The 17,874-nt window shown below is 62.8% G+C and overlaps 2 protein-coding genes across 4 annotated transcripts; both read left to right on the top strand.

Moving 5' to 3' along the window:
- The first annotated feature begins 535 nt into the window (after positions 1-535).
- On the top strand, positions 536-7,929 carry DPYSL5 (dihydropyrimidinase like 5). Its single transcript, XM_034060716.1, has 12 exons — positions 536-796; positions 2,172-2,330; positions 2,580-2,759; positions 2,869-2,937; positions 3,181-3,225; positions 3,466-3,541; positions 4,075-4,231; positions 4,973-5,114; positions 5,441-5,583; positions 5,663-5,870; positions 7,084-7,252; positions 7,844-7,929. Exons 1-12 carry the CDS (start codon positions 536-538, stop codon positions 7,927-7,929), a joined length of 1,695 nt encoding a protein of 564 aa, XP_033916607.1.
- A 1,910-nt stretch (positions 7,930-9,839) lies between these two features.
- On the top strand, positions 9,840-17,808 carry MAPRE3 (microtubule associated protein RP/EB family member 3). Of its 3 annotated transcripts, none has more exons than XM_034061016.1 (7): positions 9,840-9,966; positions 15,059-15,186; positions 15,291-15,436; positions 15,519-15,720; positions 16,338-16,489; positions 16,605-16,757; positions 16,930-17,808. In XM_034061016.1, exons 2-7 carry the CDS (start codon positions 15,066-15,068, stop codon positions 16,996-16,998), a joined length of 843 nt encoding a protein of 280 aa, XP_033916907.1. In that variant the 5' UTR covers positions 9,840-9,966; positions 15,059-15,065; the 3' UTR covers positions 16,999-17,808. The 3 variants fall into 3 exon arrangements, with proteins under 3 accessions (XP_033916907.1, XP_033916908.1, XP_033916906.1); XM_034061017.1 differs by lacking the exon at positions 9,840-9,966 and adding an exon at positions 11,783-12,102 and having other exon boundaries at positions 15,519-15,675; XM_034061015.1 differs by lacking the exon at positions 9,840-9,966 and adding an exon at positions 11,791-12,102.
- The last annotated feature ends 66 nt before the right edge of the window (positions 17,809-17,874 follow it).

Below are 17,874 nucleotides of genomic sequence, written 5' to 3'. Positions count from 1 at the left end.
CAGAGGCACTGGCACCCTACAGTGCCACCAGGACAAGGCAGGCAGCCTGCCCCAAGCATGCATTGTACCCCAGGAAGAACCCCAGCAGTGTCTCCTCTGCACATGAGGCACCCACAGCTGGGATGTGGCCCCCTCTTGCACCCTGCCCTGGTGTTGGGGGTTCAGCAGCCTGGATGTGGGCACTGGGACCATGGGCTGGGCAGTGCTGGCTGGGTACAGGTTCATGTAGCCAGAGCAGGGGGGCTCTGAGTATCCAGTGCCCCCCCCCTCCACGGATTTCCTGGGATAATCCAGTGTTGCCATGGCCCAGGGTGGGGATGGGCATGGCAGACACACAGCAGCAGGGCTGCCTGGAGCCCTGCCTGCCTGCACCAGGTCTCTGTGCTGAGAAGCAGGACTTGAGTTCCTCCACACCAGCCTGGGATGTCCAGGGAGGGGTGGGCAATGGGGATAAGAACCCCCTGAGTCCAGGGGGCTGCACGGGACAGGAGCACCCAGCAGCCACCCCAAGGCTGGTATTTGTCCTCACAGCACCATGCTTGCCAACGCAGCCACCATGCGGATCCTCATCAAGGGAGGGAAGGTGGTGAACGACGACTGCACGCTGGAGGCGGATGTCTACATTGAGAATGGCATCATCCAGCAAGTGGGCCGCGAGCTCATGATCCCCGGCGGTGCCAAGGTCATTGATGCCACCGGCAAGCTTGTCATCCCTGGCGGCATCGACACCAGCACCCACTTCCACCAGACCTTCATGAATGCCACCTGCGTGGACGACTTCTACCATGGCACCAAGGTACTACCTGGCTGCAGGCCCTCCTGCAACCTCCCTGTGTGTGCTGCCTGCACCCTAATTCCATGCTCACACAGGGCTCCATGGCTCTTAGGGTGCCACAGGGTGTTGGTGTGGAGCATCCAGGTTGCCCAGAGAGGCAGCAGATGTGCCATCCCTGGAGACATTCAAGGCCAGGCTGGATGGGTCTTTGAGCAACCTGAGCTAGTTGAAGGCATCCCTGTTCATTGCAAGGGGGTGGGACTAGATGAGCTTTGAAGGTCCTTTCCTACCCAAACTATTCCATGATTCTGTGATTCTATCCATGTCTAAGGGGGATGCTGGGCAGGCAAGAGCCGTCAGCAGCCAGGCCCCAACCAGTGGAAACTGCATGGTTTGAGCAGGCTCTGCCCTGGCACTGTGGGCAGCATCAGCTCCCTGGCAGCCTGGCACAGTGTCCCCATGTCCCCATCCATCAGGTCCCCTTGCTGTGAGTATCCTCATCCTTTGCTGGGGCATCTGGTCCCTGCATGGAGCCCTTCTGCTCTCTGCACAGCACCAGCTGTGTACCCCTGAGCCAACGCTGCTGGCACAGGGCAGAGTGGAAGATGCACCGATAGCAGCAAGGCTGCCATGGGGCTGCTCTGCAGTGCCAGCCCAGCCTGGAACCCTGTGGTGCCATGCTCTGGGTGCCACTGCCAGGGGGTGTCAATGGGCCTGGGCAGTGCCAGGGCCAGCTGTCTCCAGCACCCCACACAGAGCAGCCATTGTGCCGGGCCAGTGCTGGCTGTGCTTGGCCCTGCAGCAGAGGGGTTGGGAGGACAGTCGCATGCTGCAGCACAGTGAGGGGCATGGAAATGTGTCAGGGGGAGGGCAGGGGGCTGGTGCAGTAACCACAGGCACCCAATGCTATGCTGCTTCCCATCTCCATCCCAGCAGGCTGCCTTGCAGCACCGCACCACCACCACTGGCTGCCCCAGCCCATGAGGGCAATTGGTAAAGGAGCTTTGGGGATTAGCCGGGCTGGGTGAGCGGAGGACACCAGCGGGTGTGACCATGCCTGTCCTGCCACCCATGTCTGCCATGCCACGGGGCTCTCCTTGCAGCCCAAATCCAGTGACTGGTGCTGTGGGAGGCAGTCGGTGCCACAGTGGGTGATGGGATTTTGGGTCTCCAGATGTGCTGTGCACCCAGATGTGCTGGTGCAACTGGGCAGCCACAGGTAGGGTCAGGGCGCTGCAAGGGGGGTTGTACACCAGCGTGGTGCAGGGGGATCCCTCCGGCAACAGAGCCTGGCCCAGGGGATTGCCCTGCTCATAGCCAGGCAAGGTTAGCACTGCCTGGTGGTGTGGGCAGCAGGGGCCGAATCCTGCCCCTTCAGCACTGCTGTAACCTGCAGGCAGCCCTGGTAGGAGGGACAACGATGATCATTGGCCATGTCCTGCCTGACAAGGAGACCTCACTGCTGGACGCCTATGAGAAGTGCCGCAGCCTGGCCGACCCCAAGGTCTGCTGTGACTACGCCCTGCACATGGGCATCACTTGGTGGGCACCCAAGGTGAGTCCATTCGCTCCAGCACAGCGTGGCTCCGGCCCCAGCACAGCGAGTACCCCGGGAGCAGCTGCTGTGTTCAGGGCTAATTCCAGCCCCACTGATCCCATTAGCGGCTCGGTGGGGTGGTCTGAGCCCCCAGGCTGCCTTTTGAGCTGCCTTGATCCAGGCTCACGGGGCAGGAGGTCCCCATGGGGCTGAGCCCGGATCTGCCATGTCTGTCCCTGCTGTGCTGCCTCTCCCATCCCGGTGCAGGTGAAGGCAGAAATGGAGACACTGGTGCGGGAAAAGGGGGTGAACTCCTTCCAGATGTTCATGACCTACAAGGACCTGTACATGCTGCGGGACAGCGAGCTCTACCAGGTCTTCCGGGCCTGCCGTGACTTTGGTGCCATTGCCCGCGTCCATGCCGAGAACGGCGAGCTGGTGGCTGAGGTGAGCACTGGGGACGAGAAGCACCCAGCAATGATGGGCACCAGCCATGTGCTTGGGGCTGGCAGAGCCCCCGGTGTTACCTCTGTCCTGGCATTCCTCTGTTCTTCAGGGAGCAAAGGAGGCACTGGACCTGGGCATCACGGGGCCAGAGGGCATTGAGATCAGCCGGCCCGAAGAGGTAGGTGACTGCTGGTGTTCTCAAGTCACCACACACATGTGGTTGGGTGTTCTGAGGCACCTTCATGGCTGTCATCATCCATGCACCCATCTATACCATGCACATTCTAGTCTGTGTCATCATGCACCCCTATGCACACCAATCCTTTCACCACCCATCAGCGTCACCAAGCCCAACACTGTACCATGCCCCAGCTGGAATGTTTTCCCATGCCATGTGTCTCACTGCCTGCTCTCTCCACAGCTGGAAGCCGAGGCCACGCACCGTGTCATCACCATTGCCAACAGGGTGAGTAGTCCCATGCTGGAGGTTGCACTGAGTTCCCCTCCACAAGCATGCTGGTTGTGTGGCACACAGCAGTGCTGGACCGCAATGGGCATCCCACCTCCTTGTGCAGTTGGGGCATCCCCCTTTGCTGCAGCTGGGGGTGGATGCCCTGGTTCCATAGGGAGACCCCACCAGGTGCATGGGGAGCTCCCACAGTACCTGAGCACCACAGGGACAGTGACACTGACCCCGTCTCCGCAGACCCACTGCCCTGTTTACCTTGTGAACGTCTCCAGTATGTCTGCAGGGGATGTCATTGCTGCTGCCAAGATGCAAGGTAGATGGGCACCCCCAGGGTGGGATGTGACCCTCCCCCAGGCTGGCAGGGGGGTGGGATGTGGGCATACAGGTAGTGTGTACATAAAAGTGTGAGCATTTGTGGGGTCACGACATGGAGCACACTTAGGGATGTGGGCATACAATGACAAGGACACATGGGCGAGGGGCACATGCACGAACACAGCCATGCCCACAGACATGGGATACATGTGAGGTGAATGTGGGCACCAGGAAGGTCACAGGCATGAAGGGTTGTGGACATGGGCACATGTAACATGCAAAGGCATGGATAAGCATGGCATGGGAGATATGGATCTGTGAACATACATGGGCACTTAGGGACACAGGTGGGAACATACAGGCCCAGGGGCACGAGGGTGCATGTAGGGACATGCCCTTGGACATGTGTGCACGTGTGGCTCCACAGGAGCTCGGCTTGCAGACATGGGACACAGACATGACCACACGTGTACACACACACATATGTGGATATACAAGCCTGTGCCCCACACATGATCCTCCGCCCGGCAGGGAAGGTGGTGTATGCAGAGACAACCACAGCGCACGCCACTCTCACCGGGCTGCACTACTACCACCAGGACTGGTTCCATGCTGCTGCCTACGTCACCGTGCCACCGCTGCGCTTGGACACCAACACCTCAGCCTACCTCATGAGCCTGCTTGCCAAGTGAGGCACCCTGGGTACCCCCTCCCCACAGGCCATGCTCCAGGGCACCCATTGTTGTGCTTGCTGGTGCTCTCCAGGCATCCCTGATGTCTGCTCCCAGGTGCTGTGCCACCCAGCTGCCCATCACCCCAGCACCATGTGTTCTGGCACCCTGCTCTCCTGGTGCTGCACTCCCAGATGCTGCAGCCACCCCTCATCTTGGGCTAACCCCCAGGCACTCCACATGTCCAGCAGCTCACTTCCTGGGCACCGGGCTCTCTGGGTGCCTCACTTCCCAGACATTCCCTGAGCACCTGGGATGTTGGTTGTCCCATTGCATGGGCACCCCAATTCCTGGGCACCCTACTCCCTGAGTGCTGAGTTTGGCACCCAGGGAGTAGGTGCTAAGGTCTCCAGGCACCCCAGTGCATGGGTGCCACAATCCCTGGGCACCCCACTCTCTGGGTCCACCACTCCTGCTTGTTGACTCCCCAGGCACCCCACTACATGGGTGCTGAGCTCCATTGGCACCCCATAGGATGGGTGCCCCCCTACAAAGGCACCTGGCTTCCCAAACATTGAGATTCCTGAACACCCCGTGATGTTGGTGCTCCACTCCCTGTGCATCAAGCTCCTCAGGCATCCCACTATGTGGGTGCTCCATTCCCTGGGTGCTGAGCTCCCTGGGCACTCCACCACCAGCTGACTATGGCCGAGCTGCCCTGGTCGGGCCATCAGCAGCACTGCCCTGTCCTCCTGCAGTGACACCCTGAACATCGTGGCCTCTGACCACCGGCCCTTCAGCACCAAGCAGAAAGCCATGGGCAAAGAGGACTTCACCAAGATCCCCCACGGCGTCAGCGGCGTGCAGGACCGCATGAACATCATCTGGGAGCGAGGCGTGGTATGGGGGTCCCACTCCCCTCTGTGCCCACAGGCACCCCTGGGATGGGGCTGCTCCCTGGCTCCTGGGGGGGCTCAGTCTTGGGGCCAACTTGGGCCGCGCTGGCCCCTGCTTTGGGGTGGAAGGTCCTTTTCCTGTGTCCCCGAGATGACCCATGGGGTGTTTGACTTCCAGCATAGGGCCAGCAAGGTGCTCCCCAGTGCAATCCAGTGTGTCCCTGCAAGGGGCATGGCCCCAGCAGCACCTATGAGGTGTTTGGGGTGGGCAGCAATGCAGGGCTGGGGCAGGATGCAGCCCTGCACATCCTCACCCTGCTCTGGCACCAGGTTGGGGGCAAGATGGATGAGAACCGCTTCGTGGCCGTGACCAGTTCCAACGCTGCCAAGATCCACAACCTGTACCCCCGCAAAGGCCGGATCATCCCCGGGGCTGACGCCGATGTCGTCGTCTGGGACCCTGAAGCCACTAAGTAGGTGCAGCCAGCAGGGGGGCTGGGAAGTGGTCCTTGGCCACCAAGCACCCCCTCACCACCCCATCCCTCCACCCAGAACCATCTCGGCCAGCACCCAGGTGCAGGGGGGGGACATCAACCTGTACGAGAATATGCGATGCCATGGGGTGCCCCTGGTCACCATCAGCCGTGGGCGCGTGGTCTACGAGAACGGTGTCTTCATGTGTGCTGAGGGCACCGGCAAGTTCTGCCCGCTCCGCTCCTTCCCAGACTCTGTCTACAAGAAGCTGGTGCAGCGGGAGAAGGTATGGGGGGCATGGTGAGGGCTGTGTGGGGCTGTGCTGCCATGTGAGGCAGGGCTGCTGGTGCTGGGAGGATGGGTCTGTGCTGTGCCACCCCAGTGTCACACTGTGCTGTGGTTGGTACCACCTTGCAGCATGCCTCATGCAGGTAACAGGAGAGGACAGCTGCAGCGGTGGGTCCTGAGGGTGGTGTACAATGGAAGAACCCCCAGCTCCTGCACTTCCCTGGGTCTTTGCCTGTGTGCTGGTTGCATAGAGGGTTTGGGGATGGTCACCCTGCGTGCTGTGGTGACCAGTGGTCATACCAACACATGTGCCAGGCATTGGGGCCCTCTGCAATTCTCCTGTGCTGGGCTCTCTTCCCTTGGCTGTGTTCCCCCTCTGCAGACTCACAGTGGCCCCACATGCAGCGGGGCAGGGACATACATGGCTGGGACAGAAGGGCCTCCAGGACACGCACCCTCTGGCTGCAGGGCAGCTCTTGGCCACACTCAAGAGACTGCAGAAGCTGCTCTCCCCTCCATCACATGGGGGGGCTTGGCCATTGCTGCCAGTCCCATCTGCCTCATTGATCCCGGGGCTGCCCAGGGGTGACAACCAGGACCTCCAGCAGACCCCGGTGTTAGGGACTCCTCTGTGCCCCTCTCTGCACCCAGCTGTAGGGCATGAGCTGGGGGCTTGATGTGGCGCCAGTGCTGTGACGGAAGGGGACAACTGTGGTGTGCCAGAACTGTCATGGGGAGGCAGTGGCCAGCACTGGGGGACATGTCCTCAGACCCCATCCCTGGGGTGCCTGGCTGGAGCCATATCTGGCCAGCAGCAGCACTGGGGGACATCAGCACCTCACTGCAGGGGGGTTAGCTTGGCCATCACCATGGGGACTGGGGTGAGGGGCTGCATCACCAGGGTCACCTGCTTCCTCCAGCTGCTGCCCTGGCACCTTCTGCACTGGGAGCCCCGCAGCCTGGTCACACCCCATTCAGTGCCTCCCCACACCACAGCCCTCTCCCCACACCATAGCATGCCCTGGACCCCTTTCTCCTCCCCACACCCGGCTGATCCGCACCCCGCCATAGGGCATGGGCACTCCTAACCCTGCTCATGCCACAGGGCACACCATGCTCTCCCCGCACCCTAGCCACAGCCCCCCACCCAGCACAGTGTGGTGCCCACCAGGCTGACCCTCTCTCTCTGCTCTTTCTTTCCCTTCTGGCAGAGTTTAAAGCTGCGGGGTGTGGATCGCACCCCATACCTGGGGGACGTGGCCGTGGTTGTGCATGCTGGGAAAAAAGAGACGGGGACGCCCCTGGCCGATACCCCCACACGGCCTGCCACGCGACACGGGGGCATGAGGGACCTCCACGAGTCCAGCTTCAGCCTCTCCGGTAAGAGGGTCCGGGCAGCCCCGGCTCCATGTCCAGCCCCTCCCCAGGGCCCCCCCCCCCCAGGGTGTCCTTCCCCTTTCCTGGGCCAGGAGCCATCCATGCCCGTGCTCCCATGGCAGAGTAGGGAGCTAACCCCATCCCTGGACCCGTTCCTCCATGCACCATCCATCTCGTGGCTGCACCAGTGGGGCTCCAGCTGGGCACAGGGTGCCAGGCAGCAGGGTTGAGGTGCTGTCCAAACACACGTGGTGGGTATCCCATGCTATGTGCCAGGCTGGACCAAGCCTCATGGGTGTGAGGGCAGGAGCAGGGCTCACTGCACCCTGCTCCCTGAACTGCAGTGCTTGGCTCCTGTGGTGGCTGTGCTGGGGCTGGCAGCCTCTGACCATGCTTCCTGCCAGCATCCCACTCAGTGCTCTTGGCACAGGGTAGGATGTCAGGGCCTTGTGGGTTGCCAGCATTGGTCCTGGTGCTGCAGCACATGGCACAGCCTCGGCAGGAGCAGGGCTGCAGGGGAGCCAGGGGATGCAGAGCACCCGCTGTCCCCGTGGTGCTGGCATCCCTGACGCTTCCCTGTGCATCTGTCTGCAGGTTCTCAGATCGATGACCACGTTCCAAAGCGAGCTTCGGCCCGGATTCTCGCTCCCCCCGGAGGCCGGTCGAGCGGCATTTGGTAGAGCCGAGGACCTGTCCCCCAACTGAGGACCAGGTGCCGGCCACAGACCCCCCGGCTCCGGCGGGGCTCCCCTCGCCCCGGGGGGGCGTGCCTGGCTCCCGTCCTGCCCGCAGGCCCGGGCCGTGCTGGCAGCCGTGTGCGGTGGCTGGAGGCCGGGAGGCTGCAGCCTGGCCAGCGGGAGGGGACGGGGGCAGCGGGTGAGCCCCCCCGGCCCTTTTCTGTTTGCACGTTGGGTTTGGATCAGTGAATTTTTGACTTGTTTGTGCATCACGTGGAAATACTCTGAAGTGGTTTGTGTCACTAGCAATAGGGGAGAAGCAGGGACACCCCCACCCCCCCTCCAACCCCTGGGCTGACCCCCTCCATCTCCACACCCCCTCCAGCCCCACGTGTGAGCCTGCACGAGTGTGATACTGCAGCCCACGGGCACACAAATGCACACACCTGTGTATCCCTCTATGCAGAGGTGTTAGCACACTCCTCGCAGCCATGTGTGTGTGTGCACACGTGTGTCACTCGTGTACGGACTGAGATGCTCACAGCACACATGCACACGTGTGTGCGTTCCTCCATGTGAAGCACCAACAGGCTCCTCACCACTTGTGTGTGCGCACATGTGTGCCATGCTATGCACGGTCTCAGACATACACGTTGCTCTGTGCGTGTTCTCAGTGCCCTGTTCATTGCACACACACGTGAACACGTGCTCTCCTTGGCAGGTGTCCACATGCACACACACACATGCACATCCCCATCCCCACATGCTGGGAGCCACGTGGGATGTGAAATGTTCCCCATGCCCTGTTCCCCTCCTCGGTGGGTCCCTGTCGGGGGGGGAGGGGTTGGCCGGGTGGGCACAGGCAGTGTGGGGGTCCTGTCCCCCCCTAGGTAGTCAATATTGGCCGTTTTAGGAACCCGCGGTACGTCTCTGTTTGCTCATTAAAGACCGTTCACAGCACCTGGGCTCCGTGCCTGCCTGGGGGGTCCTGGTGGGGATATGGCATGTGATGAATGAACACCCATCTCCCTGCTTCCCAGTGTGCCTGTACCCCGACATTGCTGGGGTCTGGGACCATTTCCATGTTATCCCTGGATGCCCACCCATCAGACAGGGGAAGGGGCCCCAGGCTGGGCCACATGGCAGCATTGGGTCCAACATGTGGCCACCAGAGCTGGTACCCATCACTGCAGCAAGTGGGGCCCAGGAGGGTGCTGAGAGCATCCCTGGGATGTGGGACACAGGGCAGTGTGAGTGACACAGGGACACAGACAGGCAGCCATGGCCATTCAGCCAACGATATCAACACTGCTGTGGGCAGCCATGTTAGTCATGCACCTCCACATCAGGAGAGTGAGGACACACACATGCACATGCACACAGATATATGTACACATGCATATGCAGGCACATACATGCACACATGCTGCATGCTTGCAGAAGTGCACACAAAGGTGCAGGGGGCTGCAGGGCAGGGATGGGGTGCAGGAGAGGGTTTGGAGGTCAGTGAGGTGGGGATGGGTTGCAGGTGGCACTGGGTGTCCGGGGGGATGCCTGGAGGCTCAGGGGAGCTTTGGGGAGCTCTGGGGGTCCCTAGATTACACGGGAGGCAAATGTCCCAACAGACTCTGAGGCTCCAGGAGGCCCCAGAGTAGGCAAGGAGCGGCACCGGCAGTGTACGGTGGGATCCCGGTGGGGCCCCAGGATCCGGAGGGGCTACGGGAGGTTCCAGAGGGATTCCCGGTGTCCGGCAGTGAGGAGGCCGCCGCCGCTTGCCCCCAGGGGGAGCTGTGGGAGAGGCAAAGCCAGGACCAGCGTTGCCAGGGCGATGGGAGAGGGCCGGCTACTTGTCGTTGCCATGGGGACGGAAGGCGGAGCGAGCAGGGCCGGCCCCTCCTGCAGGAGGGAGGGAGGGAAGGGTTGAGGCAGCTGCGGTGGCGCATGCGCGGTCAGCCCGAACGGTCCCGGCCCGGTCCCGGCGAGCCCGGCGCGGAGCGGAGGCGGCGGAGCGGCGGCCGGAGCGGCCGCGGCCCGAGCACGGTAAGTGTGGGCGCGGAGGGACCAGGAGGGACCGGGAGGGACCGGGTAGCTCCTCGCCGCGTCGCCGCCATCTCCCGCATCCCGGCACCGGCTGGCGCCGCCCCCCGGGACCTGGCGGAGCGGCCGCTGAGGCCTCCATGGATGGAGCGGTCGGGAGGGGGTGTCCGTCCGGTGCCCCCGGGGATGGAGCAGCCTTGACAGGGTGCGGGTAGCCGGGGATAGAGCGAATGGGGCCGGGGCCGGAGGTGCGAGGCCGCGGCCAGGGGCCCGTCGTGCCCGTGGCGGCGGGGTCCGGCCTGACTCAGCGGCGGCCGCAGGGCCGTGGCCCCGTTACGGTGCTGCATGGCACGGAATGGTGTGGCACCCCGGGAGCTGTAGTCCCGGCGCGGGCGCCACCACCCGTTACCGGGCATCACCTGGGAGAGCCCCGGCTCCCGCGGTGCCGCCGTTACGGAGTTCTGCCTGGTCAGGCAGGGCCGGTGCTGCCTGCCCGGTCCCATGGGCAGCAGGTGCCATTGCCGGTACTAGATGAGCAGGCAGAGCCGGTGCAGGACGGTCTTGGCCAGAGTGGTGTGGGATGGCCGGTGGCTGTCACGGTGACCTGCCAAAGCGTGATGCTCTCTTGTCCCTTGTTCTTATGGCAGCACAGTGGTGGTGGCCTTGGCATGGTGGCTGTAGCCTCAGAGCCTTTGGCAGCAGGACAGCATCGCAAGCTTCAAATGGTGCCTGCTCTGGCGCGTGTTGACTGGGGTGATGATGCCCTTCCCAGTGCTCCCTACACTCTCTTGCCAATGAGCTTCATGTCATACGGGGAAGAGCAGGTTCCTGAAACCATGGTGCAGAGGCATGATCCCAACTTCCCGGTGCCACCCCGAGACACCCCAGTGTGACTGTCACTGGGCTGGGGCATCGTGTGCCACTGTGGCACCCCCCCACCATCACCCAGGCGTGGGGATGTGGTGGGGGACAGCGCACCCATGGCACACCAGTGTGTCTGGAGCACATGGGGCATCTCAAGGGGCTGCCATGGCACAGGACTGCTGGCATGGGTGTCCCCTGCCCCATTGTGGGGTGCTGGCAAGTGGCTCTCCCTGTGCCAGCTCCAACAACCCGCCTGGTTTGAACCATCAGGAGGCACTCGGCATTAATATTTCAGGGATGCTGCGCAGGATAAGGATGCCGGCACAGGCAAGCGGAGAGCAGGCGCGGTGGGAGGCACTGCTGACAGCTCAGCGCTCTGCACATGCTCCAGCCACTGCTATTTTGAGTTATTTAGGTTAGCGAGAGAGGAGAGGGGGGGATCAGCGAGGCCGGGGCACCTTGCCTGTACCCACCATGTCCCCCTCAGCTGGACACCGTGGCTGTGCCGAGTACCTCTGATGGGAGCCATGACCTCCCAGCATGAGAGCGGTTGCCTTCTCTTGCTACAGGCTGCTATGGACTTAGGGAACCGGGAAAGGCACTGGAGGATGGACTTGACAAGGAGCTGGGCACTGCCTGCACCCAGGCAAACACATCTGCCACACATGCGCTCCAGCATGGCACAGGGATGCTCTCCTCGGGGTAGGGGGATGTGGCACTGGGGGGGAATGTCTGCCATGATCAGGGAGCCGGGGCGAATGGCCACCCCTGTCAGCACTCACAGAACCCTTCCCACTGCCTACCAGCTGCCAGATCAGCTGGGCAGCCCCTCCGCGGCTCCGTATGGTGCACAGCCCCCGCTGGCTTGTCTGCCACCCCCCTCGCGTATTTGTCACTTGAGAAGCCACCGGGACAGCTCCCAGAATAGAAGCTGCGAGTCACAGCAGCCCAGCTCGCCCCGGCACGGCGGCTGCTGCCGGGCTGGCTCCCAGGCAGCCAGTGCTGACACCAAACGTGTCCAGCACAGCCACCGGCCTCATTCTCCTCCTGCTTTGTTTGGCCAGAGCACGCAGCCCCCGGCCCGGCGAGGGCTGCGGCGTGGGACGCCGGTGCCTGCCGCCGCCTCCCTGGCAGCGTTGGCACGAGGAGCCGGGCTGGACGACCTCTCTGCGCCCTGGCTGCACCAGCAGGACGGGGCAGCGACACACGCACAGTGTTTTGTTCGCCGTTGGGCCTTGATTAGCAACTCTGCGGCCGGACAATTAAAATGCAGCGGTAAGCGTCCCCCCGGCCCTGTCAGTGTGGCTGCAGGCAGCATGGGGCGGGGGGGGCTGCTGTGCACGGTGACCTGAACCCCGCATCTCCCTGCACCGCTGCTGCCCGCACCATGCCTTCACAGCAGCATCAAGGGCAGGCAGCAGGAGCTGCGCTGGGAGACTAGCCACTCACTGCTCCCTGCGGACCCAGTGGCAGAACAGCTTCTCTCCCAACAGCTTGCCAGGAATCGGGTCTACATTCTTATCTTAGTTATTTGTTTATCCAAATGCTAGCAGTGGAGACAGGGTGCAAACTGGCCAGGCCGGAGGCTCCCTGCCTTAGGTGAGTCCATCACCTGGCGTCAGGGCTGGCTCCTGCCCTGGCTGCAGGGCTGGAGCAAGTGTTGGCTTCCCTGTCATTATGCCAGGGTGTGCTCAGCGCTGCGGTTGGAGGGCTTTGAAGGCCAGTGTGGCGCTTCAGAGGGTGGAAATGAGCTGGGTGACTCCACGCGCCCCAACAAGCGTCACCACCAGCCACGTGGGGATGGACAGGCAGTGCTGCGTGCCGGAGCAGGATCAGGGTTCTCTGCCGGGCTCACACATGTGGTGGCGTGTGCAGGAGTTGGGGTGCGGCTCGTGGCGGCACGCCGAGGAGCACTCGGCACCGTGATGCCTGGATTCATCCCGCGGTGAAACCCACCCTGCGGCTGCTGGCACGGGCCTTGGCTTGTTGTGGCAAAGGGAAAGCTGTGGGTTCTCTGAGTTGCCAATGCTGGGAAGAGCCGTAGGAATGCTGGGGGGAGAGGGGTGAACAAACCTTCTGTACTGGGACGAGGTCATGAGGAAGGTGCTGGGCTCAGCCCTCACTTGGGAAGTTTCTGATGAGAATGGAGGGCTGGTTTGAAGGATTAACTCATCCCAGCACAGGCAGTGGGTGCTGGGTGAGGGGTGCTGGCAGTGTGGTGGCTTCCTGTGCCAGGATGGCTCCTGCTGGGGCTAGTTGTCTGAGCCACAGTGAGCCCCAGTGTGTTTCCGCATCCCCTCTGCTTCTTCAGGTGCACCAGCTACCCCTGTGTCTCCATGCTGTCCCCAAACCAGGCTCTTCTGGAGGTGGCAGGCATGGAGCAGGGCTGCACACCGGGACTGGGTGCTCTGGGGCATGGCCACAGCACACAGCATGTGTCCCATCCATGTTGTATGTCCCACAGCGGAGTATGGGGGGGGGAAAAAGGAGTGTCCCGGGCTGCCGTGTGGGCACTGCGAGTCCTCCAGGTCAGGCAGGCAAGACCTGACCCTTTGGCTCACGGTGGCCGCCGGCTCCGGCACCGGCCGTGGTCTGTGTGCGGTGCGCGCAGGCACTGGCAGTTGCTCCTGCCTATTTGGGGAAAGGATGGCGGTGTGGGGGGGTCATCCCTCCGGGGGGCGCACAGAGCCCCCCACCTGCCGGCCCCTGCGCACCACAGCCATGGCAAACGCCGCTGCTCTCCTGGCTGCGCCGTGGCGGCTGCACCGCAGTGCGCGCGGCTCTGGCTCTGCGCTGCGCATGACTCAGCTCGGCGCTGCCAGAGGGAGGGGACCCCTGCCCGCACCCCTGCCCGCACCCCTGCCCGCACCCGGCGGCGTGAGGCTGTTTGGATGGGGGGCTTTGGTCTTCACCGGCTGCCTGCGAGGGGAACAGTGCTCATCACACCGTGCTGGGGGGTTGGCAGCTGGTGGCCACCACGGGGGCCTCATTTCCAGCTGCTCTTGTGGCTAAAAATACCGACAGCCTGGCTGCATGCCGGTGGCAGGGCCCTGCAGAGGGCAGGATGGATGTGGGGTGCTGGGGGGTCCTGGACCCAGCGGGGGGATGAGCCAGGTCAGCTGCCAGTGATGGTTCAATCGGCCACAGTGTGTGTCTGTGCTCGGGCCAGCATCATGGGTGCTGAGTCATGGCAGTGCTGAGGCTGCGAGTTTGGGGGGCTGCATCCGCTGGAACCTTCCCTCCTTCACAATGGGCACGCAGGGAGGTGGCAGCACTGTGCAGGCACCCCCCTACTGCACCCACTGCCCTTGTCTGCTGGAGGACAGGGGTCCTGCATCAGGGGATCCCCCACTTGCCGTCCCCACATGATCCCTTAGGATGTGGGAACAGGAGAGTAAGCCAAGGGGTGAGAGGGGTGAAAAGAGGCTTGCTCCCCCTCCAGAGCCCCCGTCTGGCAGCTGGGCCTGAGCTCCTCTGGCCAGGGGAAGGGGAAGCGGATTAATGCTGCTGCTGCTGCTGCACGGGGTGGGGGGTGGGGCAGGGAGGAGGCTGCAGTGGTGGGGACCCCACTCTTGGGGAGGGGGCAGTGGGGTGACAGGGACAGTCCCCACACTAAAGCGTTTGGCAGGAACCAGCAGGATGGTGTCTTGGCGTGTGTATGTCCCCCAGCTCTGTGGCATGGCTGCCAAGCACTCTGCCATGCTGGGGCTGTGGACATGGGATCTATGCTCCTGTGGTGGCTGGGCAGAGCCCTCTGCCATCTGGGGGCAGGTTTGCCAGCAGATGTTGCTCCTCTAAGCCCAGCACTGGTGGACCCCAATCCCAGCCCCTGCAGATTAGGCAGCCGCTGGGAGCTGGAGGGGGGCAGAGGGGGTCTAAGCTGCTTATGAGCCAGCACCAGCCCCCAGGAGCCCCATGGGCATGCACAGGAACAGAGCTGTGCCCCAGTGCAGGGGCAGTGCCTTCGACAGTGCCTGCATCCCCCGGAACACCTTACCCATCATGTTGTGTACCACATCCATGTCCTGTGGTGGGTGCTGCTGGGTGATCCGGCTCCCCAGGTGCAGGCAGGGGTGGAGGGGTCCTATGGGTGGCACCATGGCAGCCTGGTCTCATTGTCCACCAGTGCTGGAGCCCGGGTGAGATGGGTGCCCTGGATCCTTGCATGGAGGAAGGCTGGGCTGGTGGTGCACCAGGCGCTGGCACTGCCCTGACACCTGTCCCTCTGCAGCTGGGGCATGGCCGTCAATGTGTACTCGACATCGGTAACCAGTGAGAACCTGAGCCGCCATGACATGCTCGCCTGGGTCAACGACTCCCTCCAGCTCAACTACACCAAGATCGAGCAGCTCTGCTCAGGTGGGGTGTGGGTCCCGCGGGGGAGGGACAGGGACAGCTGTGGGGTGGATGGTGGTGGGGGTGCCACCAGCCCACACTGACATCACGGTGTGGGTCTGGCACAGGGGCTGCATACTGCCAGTTCATGGACATGCTGTTCCCCGGCTGTGTCCACCTGCGGAAGGTGAAGTTCCAAGCCAAGCTGGAGCACGAGTACATTCACAACTTCAAGGTGCTGCAAGCCGCCTTCAAGAAGATGGGAGTGGACAAGGTATGGACCTGGGGGCTGATGGAGGCCATGGTGGCTGTGCTGGAGGGCAGCCCCACCAGCCCCTCTGTGTCTGTCCCCATAGATCATCGCTGTGGAGAGGCTGGTGAAGGGCAAGTTCCAGGACAACTTCGAGTTCATCCAGTGGTTTAAGAAGTTCTTTGACGCCAACTATGACGGGAAGGAGTACAACCCGCTGCTGGCACGGCAGGGCCAGGACGTCGCGCCCCCCCCAAACCCAGGTGATCACATCTTCAACAAACCCAAGAAACCCATTGGCACTGCAGGTAATGTCTGGGTTCCCCTGGCGAGCGCTGCCCCCTGCCCTCCCGCCCAGCCTCCTGCACCTCACGTCGCTCCAGCCACGGCTGGGTGTTCCCTCCTCTGTGCCCCCCAGCCCCTGCCTGCGTCCTGCTCTGCTGCCTGCCTGCCTGCGACTGGGGAGGGTGCAGTGGGTCTGCAGGGACACGTAGGGCAGAGGGGATGGCATGCCCTATGGCATGCCCCGTGGAGGGACCTAGGCAGGGGTCCACTGCCTTCATCTTTCCACTCATCATGGGCCTAGGGATGGTTTATGTCCCCTGTGCTATGGTGTCCAAGTGCCACTGTACACTATGGGTCCCATGGGCTTCCTGTGCCAGCCCCACAGGAGCATCTCAAGGGTTGAATCCCCCATCCATCCCATGGCAAACCCCAGCCAAGCCACAGGCATCCCAATGGGGTGAGATCTGCCAGGGGAAACTAAGGCAGGGAGGAGGCTGAACATAGGACAGCCTGGAGTTGCAGCACAGCCCCAAGCACTCTGCCTGCTCTTGCTGCCTGCTGCTGCCTCCTGGCCCCCAGCCACCCCACTGGCAGCACCCCCAGGCTGGCACTAACCTGTTGGTCCCTATGTGCTGTCAAGTCCCCCAGAGGACCTCTCCGACCGGTCCCAAGAACTCCCCGAACCCAGCTCGCCTCAGCAACGTCCCCAGCAACATCCTCCGGAAAAACTCCCCTGCAGCACGCAATGGAGGCAGCGAAGCTGACGCACAGATACTGGAGCTCAACCAGCAGGTAGGCAGGGTCCCTGCCTGCACCCCTGCTGTGCCTGGGGGCATCCCAGTGTGGGAGAGAGGGAATGGTGCGGAGCGCCCCTATCAGCAGTGCATCTCTCTCTCCCGCTTCACAGCTGATGGACCTGAAGCTGACAGTGGACGGGCTGGAGAAGGAGCGGGATTTCTACTTCAGCAAACTGCGGGACATTGAGCTAATTTGCCAGGAGCATGAGAATGAGAACAGCCCCATCATCGCCGGCATCGTCAGTGTCCTCTACGCCACAGAGGTGAGGGCCAGGACCCCCAGCCCCTCACCCTGCCCTCTGAGCTTCCCCAGGATGAGACCACCTTCCTTGTAGTGATCTCAGCCTCTCCCCTTGTTCACTCTCTGGGGCTCTAGGGGGGGTTGGGCTTTGCCAAAGTCATCCCCATGCTGATGGTCACCTTGTGTCCCACCAGGAGGGCTTTGCCCCACCAGAGGATGATGAGCTGGAGGAGCAGCAGCCAGAAGAGCAGGACGAGTACTAACCCCGGCACGCTCCTGCGCTGCCCCGCGCCGTTCCCCCACCATAGACATTTGAGGTCTGAGCCTGTGTGCCTCGCCCTGCACTGTCACATGCCACCATCACAGTCTCCGGCAGCCAAGTCCGCTGCCTCGGCATCCAGCAGCTCCGGTGGGAAGCCACTGTCTCCATAATAAATAGATGTCCACCCAGCACGGAGCACGGCTGTACCTACGCCGGGGGCTGGGGTGGGGCTGGGCTCTGGCTGACCCTCGCTGCCCCCTGCCCCATATTTATTTCCGTTGTCTCCTCTGGAGCGGGTGCTGCAGCCGCCCCGTTGTCCCCACCTGCCCCCTGCGTGAAGCCAGAAGGAAGGAGTGAGTCCTTGGGGTGTTTTCTCCCCAGAGAGGATCAGGTGCTGCCTGCGCTCTGCCAGCCTGGGGATGGTGAGGTCAGAGACAGCGTCCTGGGGACCACTGCACAGGGTGGGGGTGATGCAGGGAGGACACAGCTCGGAGGAGGGAGGTGTTGGTTCAGGTTCCTGGCATGATGGAAAAGAAACCCTTGACATGGCCACCTGCCTGCTGGGGCAGTGAGGGGGGATCCTGGCCCCTACAGTCAGGAGAGGGGGCATGAGTGGAAGCCGGTGTCCCCTGTGGCATGGGGGTCCCCTCGCTCCCTGAGACCTCCCCAGGTCAGGCTGAGAGTGGCCGCAGCGCCTGCCCCGGCCGTCGTCGTCTCCCCATTGCATCGCTTGTCTGGTCCATCACTCTGGTTGCGAAAGCCTGCATCTGTGTTAAGTTTTATTTAAAATAAAGTTGTGTGGTAAAACCTCTGTCCTGCCTGAATCGGGCACTGCGGGAAGGGTCGGGACTGGGAGGAGCGCGGGTGGCTTCAGCTC

Source organism: Melopsittacus undulatus, chromosome 3 (genome assembly GCF_012275295.1).
Source record: "Melopsittacus undulatus isolate bMelUnd1 chromosome 3, bMelUnd1.mat.Z, whole genome shotgun sequence".
In the NCBI taxonomy this organism is placed as follows: domain Eukaryota; kingdom Metazoa; phylum Chordata; class Aves; order Psittaciformes; family Psittaculidae; genus Melopsittacus; species Melopsittacus undulatus.
The sequence above is the reverse complement of the archived record's forward strand: the minus strand, read 5'-3'. Positions and strand labels throughout refer to the sequence as shown.

What these genes read in the sequence shown, in the direction of transcription:
- DPYSL5 (XM_034060716.1), top strand. Translation starts at nt 536, where the DNA reads ATGCTTGCCAACGCAGCCACCATGCGGATCCTCATCAAGGGAGGGAAG. An exon ending in TCATCTGGGAGCGAGGCGTG is followed by an intron (nt 5,115 to 5,440) that starts GTATGGGGGTCC and finishes CTCTGGCACCAG; the next exon opens with GTTGGGGGCAAGATGGATGA. An exon ending in GTCCAGCTTCAGCCTCTCCG is followed by an intron (nt 7,253 to 7,843) that starts GTAAGAGGGTCC and finishes ATCTGTCTGCAG; the next exon opens with GTTCTCAGATCGATGACCAC.
- MAPRE3 (XM_034061015.1), top strand. An exon ending in AGAAGATGGGAGTGGACAAG is followed by an intron (nt 15,437 to 15,518) that starts GTATGGACCTGG and finishes CTGTCCCCATAG; the next exon opens with ATCATCGCTGTGGAGAGGCT. An exon ending in GAAACCCATTGGCACTGCAG is followed by an intron (nt 15,721 to 16,337) that starts GTAATGTCTGGG and finishes TGTGCTGTCAAG; the next exon opens with TCCCCCAGAGGACCTCTCCG.